Source organism: Penaeus monodon, chromosome 26 (genome assembly GCF_015228065.2).
Source record: "Penaeus monodon isolate SGIC_2016 chromosome 26, NSTDA_Pmon_1, whole genome shotgun sequence".
In the NCBI taxonomy this organism is placed as follows: domain Eukaryota; kingdom Metazoa; phylum Arthropoda; class Malacostraca; order Decapoda; family Penaeidae; genus Penaeus; species Penaeus monodon.
Genome location: NC_051411.1, coordinates 34,884,333 through 34,904,332, shown reverse-complemented (window position 1 = coordinate 34,904,332; position 20,000 = coordinate 34,884,333). Strand labels below are relative to the sequence as shown.

Below are 20,000 nucleotides of genomic sequence, written 5' to 3'. Positions count from 1 at the left end.
TATATATGTATATGTATATATATATATATATATATATATATATATATATATATATATATATATATATAGATATAGATATAGATATAGATAGATAGATAGATAGATAGATAGATAGATAGATAGATAGAGTTATATATAGATAAATATAGATATATATAAATATAAATAGATTTATAGATTTATGTATGTAAGAGCATTGCTTAATGTTATCATTATGGTCATAATATTAGTTTCTGTCAATCTTCATAAAGTTATTCTTTCAAGATTAACCATATGTTTACATATATTTATATTTTTTGTAGTAAAGGGTTCCTTGATACATGAAAAGTTGTATTTTATACTTTCAACATGTAAATGTTAGGAATCATTGCATTAAAACATCAATAAGTTTATTACCTAATACACATTATATATAAGCTTATTTTTGTTTCAAACAGGAATGGGAATCCTATATCTACTGCAGTCAGAAGAACAGTACCCTCTCTAAGCTTTGTAGATCAAGGATTCAACAACATTATTATTACGAGTGAAAAGGAGAAAACTGTCTTGAGGACGAATGCAGGAAACAAGGAGGAGGCATTATTGTGGAAGGATATCTATTGCCAGAGACACAACTACCATTTTACCTGCAAGAAAAGTTATACAGCAGCTAGAATTATTTTCTATGGAGTGTATCAGTGTTTTTATGGAGATAGACAGCATGAGGACAGCCAGAAAACATTAAAAAAGTAAGCTCAGGCCAGTAGGTTATATGAGTTTTCAGTTCTCCAAATATTTGAAGTGGACAGTAATGTATTTGGCATGTATGCCACTTAATTTCATTTGTATAATGAAATAACATTAATCTTTTCATACCATTGATTTCATGGCATTAATAAAGTATTAATTTTCCATGGTTTAACCTATCAGTCCCCTGCATGACAGGTTATACAAGGGACTCTTAAATTGGCTGACAACTGTAGTCTGAAATATTTGCTGGGAGGTATAACTGGTTTAATCAGATTTGATTTCTTAATTCTCTTTTCTCCTTTTTTGCTGTGTTGGACAACCAATTCGCTCTCAATCCAGTGTGAACTCTGGGATCTTTTCTTTTGTGAAACATCTAATAACAGCTAACTGAAGTGAGTAAGATATCATTTTCTCATACTTTAACTCTTTGACAGGTGCCCTGTGATGATGTACGTGAAGATCAAAGTACCCGCAAAAGACACCATTGGAAATGATCCATATATGAGGACTCACCCTTGCTTCATCACAATTAAGGGTGATCACAACCACCACACTGTGTTTGATGAACTTAGAGTTATCAAAGCAGCTAAAGAAGAGTTTTTCAAGTACTTTGACTTAGGTATGTGTTATTGTTTCACACTATGTAGCTATACTTTACTGGTCTCTTACAGAAAAGAATGGCATATTGCATATGCTGACATAGCAGGTTTGATAATGGAGACTTTGATGATGAATATCTATTTCTCTTATTCTTTTAATCCTAAGAGTTATAAGTGTTATCTTTACTGCTACTCTTGCTCTCTGTGCAAACTACATATATATATTTTTCATATGCTTTTCTGACTCATATAAATTTCTGTTTCCATCCAGGCATGACAGCTGCTCAAGTTTCTAGATTTCATGAGGACAAGACAAATCTACGTCTTGCAGACATCGGATATGGTGCTGCAAATCCAAGTAGTAGAGCAATATCTTCTGTATACAATCTGTGGTTAAAAGAAAGGTGTGATAGAATTGATGACATGAGCATGTATTCTGTAATTAGAAAATATGCAAAGGAAAACCCATCTTCAACAATTGAACTTGAGGTCAGTGAAAATGGATTCACAGCTGTTTTGATAACAGATTTCATGCGCCGAGTGCATAAAGAGTTCAAGGAAGCAGGTGATGTGGTGTTTGTAGACACAACCTGCCATGTAAATGAAGTGAACACTGCAGTGACATGCCTTCTTTGTGCTGGACCTGCTGGTGCTGCTCCCTTAGGTGTAATTTTTACATCCTCCCAAGAAGAAGGAAGTTATACAGCAGGTACTGTAAATTTTGTAAATAGTAGGTTAATGGTGATTTGTAAAATATGATGGCATTTAACTTTAGCGAATGTCTGAGTACATCATAAGGATTGCATATGTGAATTTATTGAGACATGGAAGAGATTGATAAAAAATATGAAATGTTTTGTGATTAGATAGTAGTTTAAATTACAGAATACTTTTTCTCCTGCATTCTTCTTTTTTAAAGATCATTTTACCTCCTCTAGGATTTAACATGCTAAAGAAGCTGGTAGGCAAGGCTGCTTTTTATTGGCAAGAATATCCACATTGCTTCCGAACCAACAGAAGCAAGTCAGAACAAAAAGCACTAAAGGCTGTTTGGCCAGAATCTCAGGTTTCCATTAGCAACTACCATGTGCTGCAGCAGGTTTGGCAGCGCCTCTGTAGTAAGTCCTATAAAGTCAAGAAGGAGCATCGTCCCCTGCTAATGAATATTGCACAACAAATGGTATGCGCAGATTCTCCTGATAAGTTTAAATACTTCTGGGAATCCTTTTCTCAGAGTAAACAGTTCCAGCAGTATGTCAAATACAAAAGGTAATTTCCCAGTGTAATCTTTAGGTGAGACAGAAAAGGGAGAAACAAAAGGAGAGGGGCATGAATGAATGAATGAGATAGAGAAAGAGAGTGAAGGAGAAGTTGAGATTGGGGGAGAGAGAGGGGTAAAGAAATGGTAGGTGAAATAAGAATGAATGAATGAAAAAAAAAAAAAAAAAAAAAAACATTCAGCTTGCATTTCCATCTGCATAGTAGGTGGCAGGAATGGAATAAATGGTGGTGTTGGGTAAGGTCAGACATAAAGTTTATATGAGAGCCATTTCCTCACTAGCTTTACTCCCATATTCAGCGTCAATAATACAAACTAATGCAGTTAATGTTACATATTTGTCAATTTGTAAAATGCCAAAATTTCAGATTTCTGACAGTGTAGACAGAATCAGTCTTTTGTGAACCAAGTACTTCATAACATTTATTTCAATTCCTTACATTACCAACAGTTATCTCACAAATCTGGTAAAGAGGAAACATGAATGGAGCATAGCCTATGGGAAGCGAATATTACTACTTGACCAACATACAAACAACATTGCTGAGTCCACTATGTGCATCATTAAAGATATTATCCACAACAGGTAAGAAAAGGTGTAATACTTTCAGCATTTTTTAGAAATGATGTCTAAAGATGTTATTGTGTAGATAAATTTGACAAACCCATTTATGTTATAAGTTTTATTCTGATAGATATGTCGAGATCGTAGAATTAAATACTGCTTTGTTTATATTTATATGCAAATTTATATGTAATACATGAACATTAACTTCTATTATTTATATTCTAGATGCATATCATACACAACAACACATCTGATTATCTTTATGAATGAAATTTATGATGGTTACATGAGGCAGTGTCTCTTTGATGTGGCTCTTTCCCAAATGAGAACCAACCCAATAATCAGATCTAGTGGGGTTGGTAACTGTACAGAAGCTGATAGATGCAAGTTTACTGTGAAGAATGTTTGCAATAAAGATGTTCAGTATAATGTAGACCTGACCAGTGGTACTTGTAACTGTGCAAAAGGACAGACTGGAGATGCATGCAAGCATCTGATTAATTGTTGTGAAGCTTATCTGCAGCAGCTACCACAGGACTTCAGAAGTACTACAGAAAATCGACAGTGGCTTGCTAGTGTTGCAGTTGGCAAGAGACAAATGTCTTCACTGAAGGATTTTGCTGACATGAAGAAAGTTGTTCCTAATGGTTCTGTCATTGCTACTTGGTGTGAAGGGTTTGAGGGATTTCCAGAGGATACAGCAAATCCAAAATCAAAACAGATTTCACCCAATAGCAAAAATAATTTTAGCAAAGCATTAGAAGGTATTAAAGACTTGCAAGATGTCCTGTTCCAGGTAATCAATCAGTATGGAGATGAAGACACTTCAGAGGCAGTGGATGCAATGAAAAGAAGATTAGAATCAATCAGATCAACCACTCAGCTTAATAAGTTCCTCTCTCAAAATGACACATCTAAGGGGGCTGGATAAGAACGAATGCAAATGCTGCATTACAGACAGGCATGGCAATAGGAAATGCATTTATTCAGAAAGTAGAATGGATATCTACTTTTGAAACTAATTAAAGATATTACAGTAGCAACAATGTTCCTAAATCATTCTGCAGATACTTAGTACAAGAAAAGCAGAGCTGCTCTAAACAGGCACTGAATGGAAGTACAGCTGTGATACTTGTTTATTATTAGAACTCATGATAAGGAATTTTGATTATTCAATTATAACTTGATAAAGTATATGAGAGGATAAATGTGTGTGTGTGTGTGTGTCTCTCTCTCTCTCTCTCTCTCTCTCTCTCTCTCTCTCTCTCTCTCTCTCTCTCTCTTCTCTCTCTCTCTCTCTCTCTCTCTCTCTCTCTCTCTCTCTCTCTCTCTCTCTCTCTCTCTCTCTCTCTCTCTCTCTGTTTCTGTTTCTGTTTCTGTTTCTGTTTCTGTTTTATTTACATGCCTGTAAAATACATCCTAGCAATTGTTTATACTTATTTGTTAAATAAATCAGACAAAAAGTATGATTTGCAGCTATATTAATGTCATTATTGATAATAACCCTTTTATACTTGTTAAAAGGTTCAGAGTGACTTTGATGTCACATATGTACATTTATTTTTCAAGAGTCTGATTATAAAACTTGAACGTTTTGAGCAGTTTTTGTTTACCAGACATTTGTGACTTGTAAGACCAATTGTTTGCATTTGCTGTCTACAAGTTGATAAAAAATGAATTAGTAAAAAAAAAAAATGATGCATACTGTATAATGCCAAGGTTCCAATGTAAAGTTGAAATAAACAGATGGTCAGTGGAGAAAGTTAATAAATATACCCATTATTACATAAATACAGTCTGAATAAACAGACATTGGTTATGTGAACTATCAATTATTAATCATATCTGCAGTTGTAATAAGAATGCTGAACATGAAACTTTTTATATCATTACCCCTTATATAGGAAATATAAGTAGTTTTTCAAAATAGATGATAATGATAATGATGATGGTGATAATAGTAATAATGACAATAACAGGAAGATGATGAAAACACTGATGATGGTTATGATAATAACAATAATTGATAATAATAGTTGTAATGATGATAAAAATAATAATGATATTAGCAATAATAACAGTATTTATGATAATGATTAAAAAGATATTGATCATAGTAATAATGATGATAATAGGAATAATAAAAGTAATGGTAATAATAAAATGATAATTATTATTATTATTATTATAATTATAATTATGATAATATTAGTGGTAATAACAGCGATAATAATGATAATACTGATAATGATGATAATGAAAATGACAAAGATAATAGTAATAATAATAACAATAAGATCATAATAATAAAAAAAAGAGTAAAAGTTCATGATCAACTAAACACACCCGCGAACCGTGTCCGCAAATGAGAGGTAAGTATTCTTTCTTCCTCCATTATTATTGGACAATTTATCTTTGATCTGATACTTCCCAAAATTATACCGACCAATGAGAAAGTAGTATTCTTCCCCGCTTCACATCGATTGGTTAATTCGACAACGCGCACTTTCTCGCCTCCGATATTGACCAATGAGAACTAACCTTTTCCAAAGCGAGGATGCGATTGGCTAACACCATCTCGGGACTCTTCGAACTCGCCCTCACTCTTGTTTACAAACGAGACGATTCTGAAGAAAATGAGTTTTATGAAGAAAAGGATGAATTTACGGCCATAATAAGACTCGAAGATGGAGTCACCTGTCAAGAATACTTCCGGAGAGTCTCCAGGTAAGAGCGAGAGGAGATTGAGTGTTTAATTAGTGTAATATTGGTAGACTTACTAATAATTATGGCTCGCACCCACTCCTATCTGGACTCTGGATCAAGTATATTGCATTGTCAACAGAGGTATTAGGAAATAATGTATTAACAACAAATGTATTGGGAAACAGTGGTGCACGATCTAACCACTTTATTTATTTGACTCTTTATCTATATTTTGCAGATCTAATAGAACCTCCTTTTAAATTGAAAATAATTCCACCATAAAATGTTTTTGGGAATGTATATTCAATGGTGCAATTATGTAATGAAATTTGGCACCTTCGGCTGTCCTCAAAAGGGATACGAACTTCTCCGTGTATAGTCTTGCGAGATGGAGCCTTTCAATCTCCTTAGCGATTTATTTCTAAATAGGAAACCATGGCTATTCTTATGTGGTGAAAAGTGTTCGATTTTGCAAGGGTGCCAGAGATAGGGAGGGCACAGCAATCACTTGATGTATTTGAACTTTCCTGTTATTCATTATTTTCCAAGCTGAATATGAGTGAGTTCATTAATCAGTTCAGCTCAGGTTACTCTAGGGTATACCAGAAAATTACTCTGGAAATTGAGTATTGTGCCCTACATGAAAAGTTGACTGAAATTGTGTCACATGCATAAAGGTAATTGAAGGTTAGGCTCGTGCACTTTAGGATGGATATTGTCAATAAGGAGATTAGTTTATGGAATGGATAGCTTGTAGAATTATGTGAAGTGTAGCATAGCCTTTGGGTAAAAGAGACAGAAAAATATTGTATATGATACATAACACAAGTAAGATATTAAAGAGAAAAGACCTATAGTTTGTTTCACCACTGACAATAAAAGTATTGTGTGCATTCGTATGTTGGCTTCCATTCCAAGGAGCCTTTGCACGGGCTTAAATTGGTAGGGTTTCTAGGCTAATGAAAGTATGACATCCAGCTCATATTTGACCAGTTAGAATCAGGTCAGCCACATAGTTGGATAAAGGGTGTTGGTCCATTTGAAATGAATTGACCAGTAAGAATCACTGTCAGATACTTTGCTGGATAAATGGTAGCTGTAGCCATTATACACAATTATCATGATAAGTACATTTAGAGTTTACATAATTCTAATTCACAGGTCGAGGCTATAGCTTTGATCTGTGGTAATTTTTCACTAGGACCAAGACAGCAATTTCCTGTGCTAGTTTATATAATTGAATTACATAAATATCAGTCTACTGTTATCAACCTATGGAATCACAAACAGCATACTTTCTTTTTAGTATATAATCGCAAAAACAAAATTCAGTTTGTTAGATCCAAGATATTGAGCTGTTTGAAATTTACTTAATAGCTTTTCATTAGCTTTGAATTCTGGTTCATTACTGACTCTTATAAAAATGTATGTTGTGTTTAAGAATCCACAGGTGTTTATTTTGGAAGCCTTTTTTGTACCCATATTTAAAACTTAAAATCATTTTGAACGATTTTGAATATGTATTCATTTTCTGTTCTTCTTGAAAACTGTTATTCCTTTATAGTACTAAACAGGGTGCTTATATGTGAAATTTTTATTTACCACTAACACCCAGTGCATCAAAATGCACTTTGCTAACCTTATTGATTTTATCTTTAGGAATATAGAAAATGATCCAGCATTCCAACCCATATGTTCTAAAGATGGCAAAGAACTGAATAGCAACTTCACAACTTCACTCTAAATTGTCACAAGAAGGAACTAATATCAAACTTGACTTCTTATAATCAGACCTCTAGGGTTAACCCATTGCCGACGGGTGGCATGTACGCACATGCCATGGCATGGTGGGACCATCTGCCGGGGGCACGTACGCACATGCCATAGAGTATGCATGGACATGCCATGAGTTTTTTTTTTTTTTTTGTTACAATCACGGTAAAAGATTATTTTTTTACCAGTGAAAGTGTGATTAAGTCGGTTTTAACTGCTTATTTTATTCGGACTATAGACCGAATAATGATCAACTATGGAGTCTATATAACAACAAAAATACCCTTCAGTCTCGATTTATCAGGAAGTTTGGCAAGTAGAGACTGTAAAAAATAATGGAAATTGAAAATACAACATATCTTCGTAGAATTACGAAGAAACGGCATGGGATGCTGGTATTTGGCATGAGTGGTCACGCATGCTAGGGCGACGATATAAGCCCCCAGCAGCGAGGCCCCAGCCTCTATGAATACTACCCGTCAATTATGGGTTAATATTTTTTTTGTATTTTGATATCTTACTAGTAATAGATGTGGATGCTGTAGTATCTGTATGTTAGTAATGTCTGTAGTTAGTGGTTGGATCTTTTCTTAACATTAATAGATTTAATATTTCTAGATGCTAGAATTATTAGTGCAATACTAATTACAGTGAAAGGGAAGAAATCTGTTTTCCTGTCAGTATTAGATGATTTTTTTTTCTAATATTACTAGTCTATGATATGACTTGGAAGTAAGGTTATTTTATATGGGTAGCAGTCTATTGTATAGGTATTCATTTTGGGATATGATTTTGGATGGATATAGTCAGTGATAATGTTTGTAACTAATAATAATACTTAGCTATCTTTAGCCTCTCTTTAATTTGTTTTGTTCTTTTTTTAATTGTTTTAGTAATAAATGTTAAAAGAAATATTTACTACACGGGATTACTGCATTTGCTGTCAGAATCATGATAGGTTTAACTTCATGCACATCTATTTTTAACCCATAAGGGATAGGGAAATTCAGAGCTTCATGTGTACCCAGGATGAGAGGAATAAGAAACCTGTAGTAAAGAAAGGGAAAAAAACTGCTCATTGGTTGTGGATGGTATGACATACCTGCCATGTTCACTATAATTATATGAATTGTGTTTAGATATTGAAGGGTCCACAAGTACTTAGTCTATTATTTGTCCTATATATCTCACCTGTTTACACTTTTCCTTGATTTTAGATTATTTTTTTCTGTTTCATCATTAGTATTATAATAACATAATAATAATCATAATGTTAATAATTATAAAAACAGTATTGATTTCAATAGTTTTAGAAAAAACAAAACTAAGCACCACAAGGAACAAAATAGCGTGCTTATGTCAGTTTCATTTAGGTGAAAATGGTAAAAAATGCCTTTAGGTAAAATATGCCTTATAGGCTGTAACTGATTACTATAAATCCTTTTGGTCTTTGCATTTTTCAGTCGACACACAAACTATAGACTATTATTTTACTTTACTATGTGTCACATCAGGCAAAAGACGGCAAGAGTTGTTTACTAATTTTTTTATCTATCATTTACAGAGCTTTTGGTTCTGTTTTTTCCATATCCTGTGTGGATATATAGCTCTAAACATCCCAGTCCTTGATGCGTTAAATCTGCTCTTAATGATCAGTTAAGGTCTAAAAATTACAGTTTAGTTTGCTTCAAAGGTGCTTTATTGAACCTGAAAAAGGTAATTCTACAGTGTTGACAGTAATTTCAAGTTTGCATTACAACCATTTTCAGACGTGACAGGAGTGTCGCGCTCAGGGAGGGTGAGGAAGAAATCATCAAAGTTAGCAGACTTCGAGTCTCCGGATGAGATCGACACCAGGTTTAAGCGTAAAACTGACAGGCCGCAAAAATCACCACAAAAAGTAATGAGACCTCAAGAATGAGTTTATTTTATTACTTCTATATCTTCTGGAAATACAAAGACTCTAGAGATGATTCTGCGATATAAGAATTAAGTCCACCAAGTGTGTGGGTGAGGGTGTATTTCAGTTGTGGGAAAACCTGTATAGATTCTGAAAGGTGGATTTTTAAGCATGTGAACATTACAAATTTAGATTTTGCTTTTAGACCGTAAAAAAAGTAAATACGTAAATTGTTCGTACAATCATGTGCTTAATTTGATGAGCTGTTGTTTTTGTCACAGTACATGCTTCTGTATTTTTTACATTTCTTTCCTCCTATGATTATGATTGGTCTTTCAGGGTAGTGATGTATATGATGAATCAGATGGTGAGATTGATGATGACTTACTTGAAGTAAAAGATGGTAAGTTGTAAGTTGTAATAGTTTCTTAAATCAGAAGAATTGCTCTCATGTTGTTGCATGATTTTGTGTGTTGCAGTGCTTTACAGATAAAGATGTACTTTTTAAAATATTAAGTTACCCTCTGGCTTTATGTTATTAAAGAGTGTCATGATATATAGAAACTGTAAGGTAAGGATAGACACAGATAAATTTTGTGTAGCTGTTTCTGTGTTCTGTTCTGGTGTATGTGTGAAAAAGTGAGTCAAAATTGAAATTTCTTCAGTGGGAAAAAATTGATGAATTTGTTATTTTTGCTGGGAAGAATAACAATTGCATTTGTTGCTTAGCAAATCTTGTTAGTTGAAATATCTTTTATAAAATCTTCTCTCGTGTGACAAAAAAATGGCTTTGTTCTCAGAAGTCCATACTTCAAATATCCTTAAACTTCAACTTTGAAGTGAAAAGTTTGCGCAGATTCACATATTACTTCTTTTGTTTTGGTTCCTTCATTCTGCCCCTCTCTTTGATGGCTGGCAATGTTAAATCATATATAGCTATTCCAAACTAAAGATGTGTAAATGAGAGATCTGCTTTGCATTAAGTAGCATGATTATTGCAATCATAATTGAAGAAATGCTGTCCATTTTAGTGAGCATGTATAGATGAAATTAGGAAAATGTTTGATCTCATTATTTTTATACACAAAATTTTGCACAGAGGATGTAGTTTTTGAATCCAAACTCACACACTTGCTCACTATTTGCAGAGCCTTTAGAAGTTGATGATTGGGGAGACAATGATGATGGTGATGAAGACATTGTAGAGGGTGATGATAATGATGATGGGGATGAAGGGAATGATCCCTTGCATGTTGATGATGACTCGACCGATATGCCACGAGAAACCTCTAATTATAGCCAGGTGAGTAGAGACGATTATTCTTTTCTGTTATTCTACTGTTTCATTTTAACCTTTTTCAAATGAGGTGACACATAGTTAGATATTGAAACTAAAATCCTTATTATCATTCTTTCCTTTTAGGGAGAAAAAAAATCTTGATGAATTTGTGCTTCTATGAATTTGCATCTTTATTATTATTATTATTTTTTTTTTTCATGTTATCAAGGTCTTTTTGAAAATCCAGCTTATCAATTTATTTTCAGTATATATTATGGGGAGAATTATTAATAAAGATGAAAGTGAACATTGGAATAAATTTTGATGTGTTCTTGCTCATACCACAGATAATTTTATATAGCATTTGGTTTTATGGTCTGAAAATTCTATACTATGAAATAGTTGTTATCACTGGAATTTATATCAGTAAAGATTCTGCTAAAAAGAAGATAAGGTTACATATTTGTTGCAGATGTTAGGATTCCATTACAGTAGAAGGAAGAAGTGGATGGAGCATGTAAAATACCTGCAAACTATGTTTGTTATGACAAATGTGAAAAAGGAATGATTGGGAACGAATATTTTCACAGTGGAAGAGATATATTTGATGCATATTTATTGTAGCCCTATCTTCATGATAGCTGTAGTGTCCATCCTTATCTGTCAGCCAAACAATGCAATTCCCATCTGTCTATGAAAGTGTGAGTCCTACAGGTGGGAACTGAATTGGTTGACCGATAGCTTGGGATAGGCACTAGGCAAAGATATGATCACACTCTCCTCTTACATCTTGCTTTGTGATAATTTATCTAAAAGATTTGCATGGGAAAGCTGTGTAATCTTTTTATATACACTAAATATGTATATATTTTTTATGGTTTGACGCACAAAAAAAATTGAGCCCTCTCAAAGTAGGTTAGAAAGCTACTGCTATGCATATTAAGTTGTTAAATGTTAAATGATCAAAATGTGTGAAGATTTAAAAGCTAGTGATAGCAGATGATCAGAATATGATGAAGCCCAAACCTATACAGAGAAAAAGAAGACTTTGACTCCATTACTTAACTTTGTGATCAAGAACATATCTGGTCTGATTGTTACAAACATCAGACTGGAAAATACTATCATCAGTTTGTGTGCATTGAATGATATTTGGTTTGACTGATGACAGCCTATAAATTTTTTTGTGTATTTGTATATATGTATTCATGTAAAGAAAGCATTTAGGACTATGTAGCAAGTACTTCTCACATCATTTCATGGCAATTTGATTGTGCTTTTTTGATATTGTACAAGCTTTGCTGCTATATTTGTAATAAAAAGGTTAACATTATGAGTTTTAGAGTATGTGATTTTTGCTTAAACAAATGTAATTTTGAAGTGCATTCAGATATCTCAAATAGACTAATATAAACAATGAAAATTATAAGTTTGGGACAACACTTCCATTTAATATTTACCATGGTATACAATAAAAATAGCTGATACACTAAATTACTCATTACAGGCTCAGTCTCTGTACCTGTCTGAGAAACAAGGTAAAAAGAACATCATGCTGAAGGACGGCCAGGTTGTGCAGAGAAAGAAAGCGCAGCGCAAAGATAAAGGAGTAAGTTCTGTTTCTTCTCTTACCATCTGAGAATTTCAAGGATTTACAATAAGAACTGACATGCTTGTTTATCTTTAATCTTGATTCGCCATTTTAAATTCAATGGAATTGTTTACACCGAGCGAATCAAGTCAATTCAAATCATGGCGATTCATGGCGATTCAGAATCACTGATGCGCGCAGTCCCATTTTTTCATCAGTCAAGGCGAATCAGCCGAGAAGGAAGCATGATGCAAGTGGAACTCCTCATCAGTTTAGTGCAAGAACGACGTGCTATTTATGATCCTAGTGATCCTGTGCACGGTAATCGTTATGTAATTGCTGCGTTATGGAATGATATTGCTACAGAAATGAAATGCAAAGGTAAGTTTAACAGTTTTTATTTAAATATATTAGGCTTCTATTACAGTAGAAATTACATGTACTATACTGAACTATAGAAGGGATTACTGTACTAGGCACTATTATTTTGCCTATTAAAAAACAACAACAAAGCGTTGTGAATATGGTTGGATACTTTTATATCGCAACTGTAAGGCATTTTGTCTACTTTTCAAATGTGTGATATAACGTAACCGCCAGCCAGCCAGGCACCAGGCAGAGTAGAGGGTGGGGTGTAGGCTACAGTTCCTATTATTAACAGTTGTCTCTGATTTCGTTCACTAATGTTCACATAATGTTCTTCTAAAAGTAAATGGTAATATGACAAAATAGTAGGAATAACTTAGCTGCCTATAATTATTTTAATATTATCCTCCGTATACAATACGTTAAACCTAACTACAGAGTTGATATGGTATAAACTGGTGTGGCCATTTCTTCTGCGGTGAATATATGCATCAGTGGATGTTTCTGTCCTGCCACTCGACAGCTCCACCTGGTGAGACAAAGTATTCTCTCAGAGTGTTGCGAATGGACAAGGCTTCTGCTGTAGGTCTTGTACTTCTTGCTGGTTACAGGCTCCTCATGTTTTGATGGTGGTCATCAATTGCATTATCATTATCACTATGAAAGTTCATGCTGTATTCATGGTGAATGAAATTATGAAGCACACAGATACTTTTAACTATTGCTTCAGATACCTCAGTGCTTGTTTCCATTGATGTTTTCAGTACACCAAATTTCTGAGTTAGCATTCCGAAAGCACATTCTACAGTTCTCCTAGCTCTACTCATCCTATAGTTGAATACCTTTCTAGAGTAATCTAGGTTCTTTCGAGGATATGGCCTCATTATATTGGGCTTTAAAAGGGAAAGCTTCATCTCCTATGAGATAGAATGGTATTTTGATATCAGTAGTAGGTATTTCACTAGGCTGTGGGATATCTAAATGACCAGAGAGAAATGACCTACCCATATTAGAGTTACTGAAGACTGCACTGTCACTGTTTTGCCCATATGCCCCAACATCAATCAGAGTAAAACAACACTTGGCATCAGCAATAGCCATTAATACAATAGAGTGATACTGTTTGTAATTATGAAAAAGTGAGCCTGCATTAGGTGGATATTTCAGCCGACATGCTTGCCATCCACACTTCCGATACAGTTTGGAACATTGCATTTATCAAAAAATGCTCTTGCTATCTCTTTCCACTGTTGATGATCAGGTACTGGCATATACTGTGGCTGTAATACCTCCCATACGGCATTACTTGTTTCCTTGACAATGTTGTGCACTGTAGTCTTCCCAATGCGGAACTGGAACCCAAGGGAAGCAAAAGATTCTCCGGTAGCAACATGTCTGGAATAGAGAAAGAGAGAAACCCTCTATGAATAGGCCTTCTGTTTCCATGTTCTTTTTTCATCACTGCTGTTGCCATTAAAGTAATAATAACTACTATTATGATCATCCTTCTAGTCACCATTATTATTTTTTCCACAGAATCTGATTGCAAGGAGAAATGGCAGCAATTAAGGAGCAACTTTATGAGAGAAAAAAGGAGATTTACTACTCATACATCTGGATCAGCTAGCATCAAAGCCAAGAAATGGGTATTCTACAATGCTATGGAATTCCTCATACCCTATGTGACACCACGAACCAGATCATGTAATGTACCACCACCCCCTAATGAGGACATAAAATCTGAATTTGATATGGATGATGCTGCATCTGATGATACTTCATCAACTACTAATATCACGGATGCACCTGACAGTGTGCGTTCTGTACAAACAGCAAACAACATTGACATCTGTGAAGGGGGAATTACGAGGACGTCTACACCTGTTATCAAGCAGCCATCATCTTACACAAGGAAGCATAATGCCAGCAAAAGATGTCGCTGCGAGCTTCCAAGTGATGTAGATGGGCAAATCATGGGGGAGTTGCAAAAGTTGCGAGAACAAGCAGTTTGTAAAAATGAAAATGAATCTGACCCAGATCGCCAGTTCCTGTTAAGTCTTCTCCCTCTTTTTAAACAATTGTCACCCATCGACAGTATTGACATTAAAATAGAAATACATCAGGCCTTTCGTAGAAAACTCGCCAAGGACCAAAACTCTAGCTATGGTTACTGGACTGGCCAACACCAATACCTATCTCATAATACACTATCACCGTGTGCTAGTGATAGTGCTTCTTCTGAGTTCACTTATTTGTGAAAGGTATCTTTTAAGTTGGAGGACATAACAGTTATGTCACACATTTAAAAAGTAGAAAGTAAAAATATATAACCATATCCATAATGCTTTCTGTTGTCATTTTTTTAAAATATGCAGAATAATATTGCCTAGTACAGCAATTCCCTCTATAGGTCAGTGCAGTACATGTAATTTCTACTGTAATAGAAGCCTAATAGGTAAATATAAACTGTTAAACCTACCTTTGCATCCACAATATTGTATCCATAACCAGAAATAAAGCATGTCTATATTTTTATATCATTTACAGCTACCTTAAAAACTCGACCAATCTATTAGTGGAATTATTATAAATAATACACTTACCTTAGGAAAATGGCCAGTCTTTCCTTAGGTCGAATTGGTATTCTGCTTCTTGATGGAGGGCCCCATCAACGCAACCAACATCTTAAATTGTTCTGCGGTCATCCTAAAGAAGTCATAAAATATCTCCGGATTATTGAACAAATCTGGGAACAAATGTCCAAAGGTCCCAAATTCAGGTCTTCTAGAATTTATTGGATGCACCCATATTTGTTGCCTCCGCCTCCGCCTCCGTCTACGCTTTCTCAGCGACAGCAACAATGCTATTTCTGCAACAGCAAAGATTTCCATACTCCTCGAAGGCTGCCTTGGTACTGAATGATGTGTTAATCAGATTCAGTCGGTTGGAAATATGCCGATTCAAAATGACTCGAGTCAAATGATTTTCCATGAATTGAATTGATTTGATTCGCTTGGTGTAAATGCTGCCTTATTGTTAGTTTTCCTTTTTTTATACTTTCATCAATTGAAATTTTTTTATCTGTTTTTTTTTTTTTCTCTCTTGATTGTTATCTGTTTATTATTGGTTTTATGTGAAAGAGTTGTGAATTATATATTATTAGGTTGATTAGTAGATTGAAATGATAATTTATGATTTCTATGATTTTCAGAAATCAAGATTCACAGCCTATATGTTGTGGGCCAGAGAAATCAGACCTGGCATTATACAGGCAAATCCCAACATGGGTAGGTGAAGCATGGGCCAGTGTATATGTATGTTGATTTAGATTTTGGCTTTGGTCATTTCATTCTTCAATTGATATTCTTCATTGAATTTAAAAAGTGATTTTAAGGTTGAATATTGTTTTACAGCATTTTGATTTTTAAGGGGATATGATCAGAAATCTTAATTATGCTAAAATTTTACAGCCAGTTATTAAGAAATGCAGGTGATGTATAGATTTTTGATGTTTCAAATTCAGAGCAGTTTGGGGGAAAAAAAAAAAAAAAAAAAAAAAAGAAAAGAAAGATATGTCAAGCAAGAAAAACCATTGGCTGTTGCAAACAAAAGCATGATTTTTTTATTTATCAATAGATTTAAGTTCATCCATGCTTGATATACCTAAAGATTGTGGGCATTTTTTTCAAACGTCTTATCATGGGGCATTACCTTACTCCCAAAAATAGCGTGCAATTGACTGGAAAAGTCTGATAACTTTATTTAAATGCCATGATCGTCCAGTGGGCCAGTCTCAAAATATTTGGAGATTTTTTGTACAGTTGGTAGCCCTGTGAGTGCGGAAAATGCACCAGCTTACCAACCACGGCGAGCAGATAAGACAAGACAAAATGAGCTCACTCACAGATGATCAGAGAAAAGTTCTTATCTCTCTCATTGCTGATCATAGTCATATAATTAATTCAAAGGTGTATGACCTGGGAAGCATCAAACACAAGCAGAGAGCTTGGGAAAGCACAAGAATTGCCAGCATGGTGTCCTTGCAGTAGTAACTGACATATCCTTGAGTTATCAAAAATCCCGTTGTCATTTGCACTTCCAGGCCAACTGGCAATGATATTTGTGAACTTTAGGTCTGTATCAAATATACCTTGCAAGTTGATGGAAAAGTTCCCCTCAGTAGTATTTCCTCCCAGACTGCAAACTGGCACATGGGTACAGTCAATGTATCTAATAACCCCTGGTATTCCTGCTATTAATTGAAACTTTTCATCAAATCCTGTTACATTTCTTGGAGTTGGAAAAGTACCATTGTTGCTATGAATCTTGAAAATATGCTATATATTTGCAGACTGATGCCTCAGACATTTCTAAACAGTCTGCAATATTTAGCTGGAAGAATCCTACTACTATGTAATGCAGAGGTCATATGTTGGGTGAAGTGAAATGCTGCAACCTAAAGAACTCTTAAGGCAATATTGTTAGGTTTAAAAAAATATTTTGCATATAGTAAGGCTACAGCTACTCATTAAAACCTGTGGATATGATGCTCATCCAGTCTAAAAATACCATAGTATGTCACAGCTCTCTGGTGATATTTAATTAAATTTATGACCAAAATTTGATGTGAATTCGAGATTTGATGACCTTTGCAGGCATGTGAAGTATGGAACACACAGACTCTCTCCATTTAGCCTTATTTTGAACAATTACTCAGTTGTTATAAATAACAGTACATTCTGGTAATAGCTGGATTAACAGCTTAGTTAACAATTTTTGAACATGACTGTCTGTCAAACTTTAATTGTACCTATTACTAGTTAACGTAATATGATGATTAAATACACCAGTAAGAATTTTCTGTTAAATATGTGTGGCATGAAATACACATCTTCATGTTTCCGTTTAACACCTAGTTTATGTGGAACTGAATTACAGTTTACGCAGCAATATACCCTTTTCTTATATTTCCTTCAAACTGCACTGTGTGGATATCACCTTCACCTCTCAGGCCTCGACATGTATGGTAATACACATCATAAACTTTATAAATGTCTTACTTTCATAAAAATCTAAGCGATGTCAGTTTGCATATAAAGTCAAACTTTAACACATGAAATGTTGCCTGGTATTGTTGGTGCGTTCCAGTACACTCATTCTGGCAGCTCAGGACTCAAAAAAATGTATAATTTCAAACAAATATTTTCTATAAGCCAATGTGGCACAAATTAAAATTTGATTAATGAATTTAGATATCACAGTATAGACAAGGTACAACATTTCAGTTTATGGTAGAAATATTATCTATCAGGAATGGCTTCTAGGAGATGTAGCTGAACCTTTTTTTTTCATTGGGGTTGCAGTGATATTTTTGGGTAAGTCCAAGGAAATTTTCTTTAACTAAATCAATTGCTCATTTTCGGGTTGTTAGGGGTTTGTGTCGGGCTGTTCGCAAGCTAAAAGAATGGCCCAATGTTTGCAATATTTGACTGACTTGACAAAAGCCATGGATTTAGCAAGGATTATGTGGGTGGTCATTATAATCTGAGATTGGATGCATTTAGTGTATGTTTAGATAATTAACAAACACTATATTTTTCTCTTGTTTGGTATTTCTCTCTAGTTTTTTACCAGATTTATGACATTTCATATATGTTATGATTTTTCTTTTCTTCCTTTGATTTGTGATAAAAGAATCTAAGGGTAATGATTTCATACATGTATTTCTAAGCAAATCAGTTGCTTTTAGACAAGTTTTATATAACTTATATAACTCAGCTATATTTTTATGTTTCAGATTTTTCTGCTGTGAATAAGAGACTGGGAGAATTATGGGCATTAGTACCAACAACCCAGAAATATGTAAGCATTGATAGATATTTTAGTAATATCTGGAACATAAAGTGAAAATAAGGCATAATACATTGGTCTTGATTTTGCGTCACGAAATTCTATACATACTCTCAACAGAACTGGAAACGTCGAGCAAAACGCCTGGCTGCCAAAGGTAATCAGAAGGGCTCCATGATTAGCACAGGCAAGGCTGCCAAACAGTCTCAGAACACCGCTCGCAGCAATCTCATCAACAAAGGTGGTGTGAAACCCCAACAAGTTGTGCGCACATCGTCAAAGCAGTCGGATGTGGGACCGCCAGCGCCTACCCAGAAGGCACACACGTCAACACCAAAGTGAGTAAGATAAATGTTTTAGAAATTTTGGGAGGTTAAAATGAATATTTTTTTTTTTTTTGTTAACAGTATAAGTAGGTAATTTTCTTTTCTTTACTAGGTCACTGACTTGTCTTTCATATGAGATCACAGAGTTGTATGTGATATTTATTTTTAACTTCAAAGTTAACTGAGAAATAGTTTTCAGTACTGTAAATTGCTATTTGATATTCAACTGCATTTTCTTAATGACCATAATAATTGACTTGCTAACTAGTAACATAGGAATAAATGGTGAATTCCTTGTAAGATTTTTTTTTTTCTAAGGTTTTCTCTTACTAATATCTTTCTTAAATTTACCAAATATATTTAGCTTTTTTTGTGCCTTTTCTTCTCTCTTTCTTTTTCTTTCTCTTTCTTTGTTGTATATGATAAATCCTAAAATTATTAATGTCTCTAGAAATTGTTTGTCTCTTGATATAAGAGGGAGGAATATTTTAGAGAAAGAAAGAACAATAATGACTTTCTCGCCCCATTCATCTCCAGAGCAAATCGATCTGTTGTAACATCTATCAGTGACCACAGTCCACCAAGTGCCTACAAAGTGACTGGAAGTTCACCTATTGACGTTGCTGCGCACATCAAGCTACTGGGAGAATCACTGAACAATATTGGACAAAAGCTGAAGGAACATGAGGTAGGAATGTGGGAGGATTTGCTATGTTTATCAAAGATTTGGTAAGACAGGTTGAATTTATTGTTCTGTAAAGTGGTTTATTTATGAAACTGAAACCCAACTGTTATGACTTATTTGAAAAGAAAACTATAATTATAGTAACTGCAGTTATAGATAATTAATTTCTTAGTAGTTCACAAAATTATTTGTTACAATATTTTTTGTTTTTTATCTATTATTGATCCTTGGTCCTTGAAGACAGTGAAAAATATAAGCATAGGTTATTTACCATTATTACAGGGTTTTTTAAGGCCTGTTATGATTAATGTTTCAGTATTGCTTCTGTTATATTGCTGTAACTATCAAT

The 20,000-nt window shown here is 34.3% G+C and overlaps 2 protein-coding genes across 4 annotated transcripts in view; both read left to right on the top strand.

Annotated features, from left to right (window-relative positions):
• Positions 1–5,052, top strand: part of LOC119589680 — a 17,507-nt gene extending 12,455 nt beyond the window's left edge. The window contains 6 exon segments of the mRNA XM_037938269.1: positions 389–728; positions 1,164–1,348; positions 1,600–2,037; positions 2,267–2,597; positions 3,059–3,193; positions 3,401–5,052. Of these exon segments, the coding sequence (XP_037794197.1) occupies positions 389–728; positions 1,164–1,348; positions 1,600–2,037; positions 2,267–2,597; positions 3,059–3,193; positions 3,401–4,106 (2,135 nt within the window). The 3' untranslated portion in view covers positions 4,107–5,052.
• A 668-nt stretch (positions 5,053–5,720) lies between these two features.
• LOC119590112 (HMG box-containing protein 4-like) overlaps positions 5,721–20,000 on the top strand; it is a 14,640-nt gene continuing 360 nt past the window's right edge. Inside the window, exons 1-9 of one of the 3 annotated variants that reach the window (XM_037938881.1) lie at positions 5,746–5,902; positions 9,424–9,554; positions 9,894–9,957; positions 10,703–10,857; positions 12,341–12,442; positions 16,002–16,077; positions 18,588–18,652; positions 18,761–18,978; positions 19,504–19,654. In XM_037938881.1, coding sequence (XP_037794809.1) covers positions 5,863–5,902; positions 9,424–9,554; positions 9,894–9,957; positions 10,703–10,857; positions 12,341–12,442; positions 16,002–16,077; positions 18,588–18,652; positions 18,761–18,978; positions 19,504–19,654 — 1,002 coding nt within the window. In that variant the 5' untranslated portion in view covers positions 5,746–5,862. Of the gene's footprint in view, positions 5,903–9,423; positions 9,555–9,893; positions 9,958–10,702; positions 10,858–12,340; positions 12,443–12,642; positions 12,806–14,326; positions 15,324–16,001; positions 16,078–18,587; positions 18,653–18,760; positions 18,979–19,503; positions 19,655–20,000 lie in introns of those variants that run through there. The other 2 variants (XM_037938879.1, XM_037938880.1) reach the window with 2 other exon arrangements.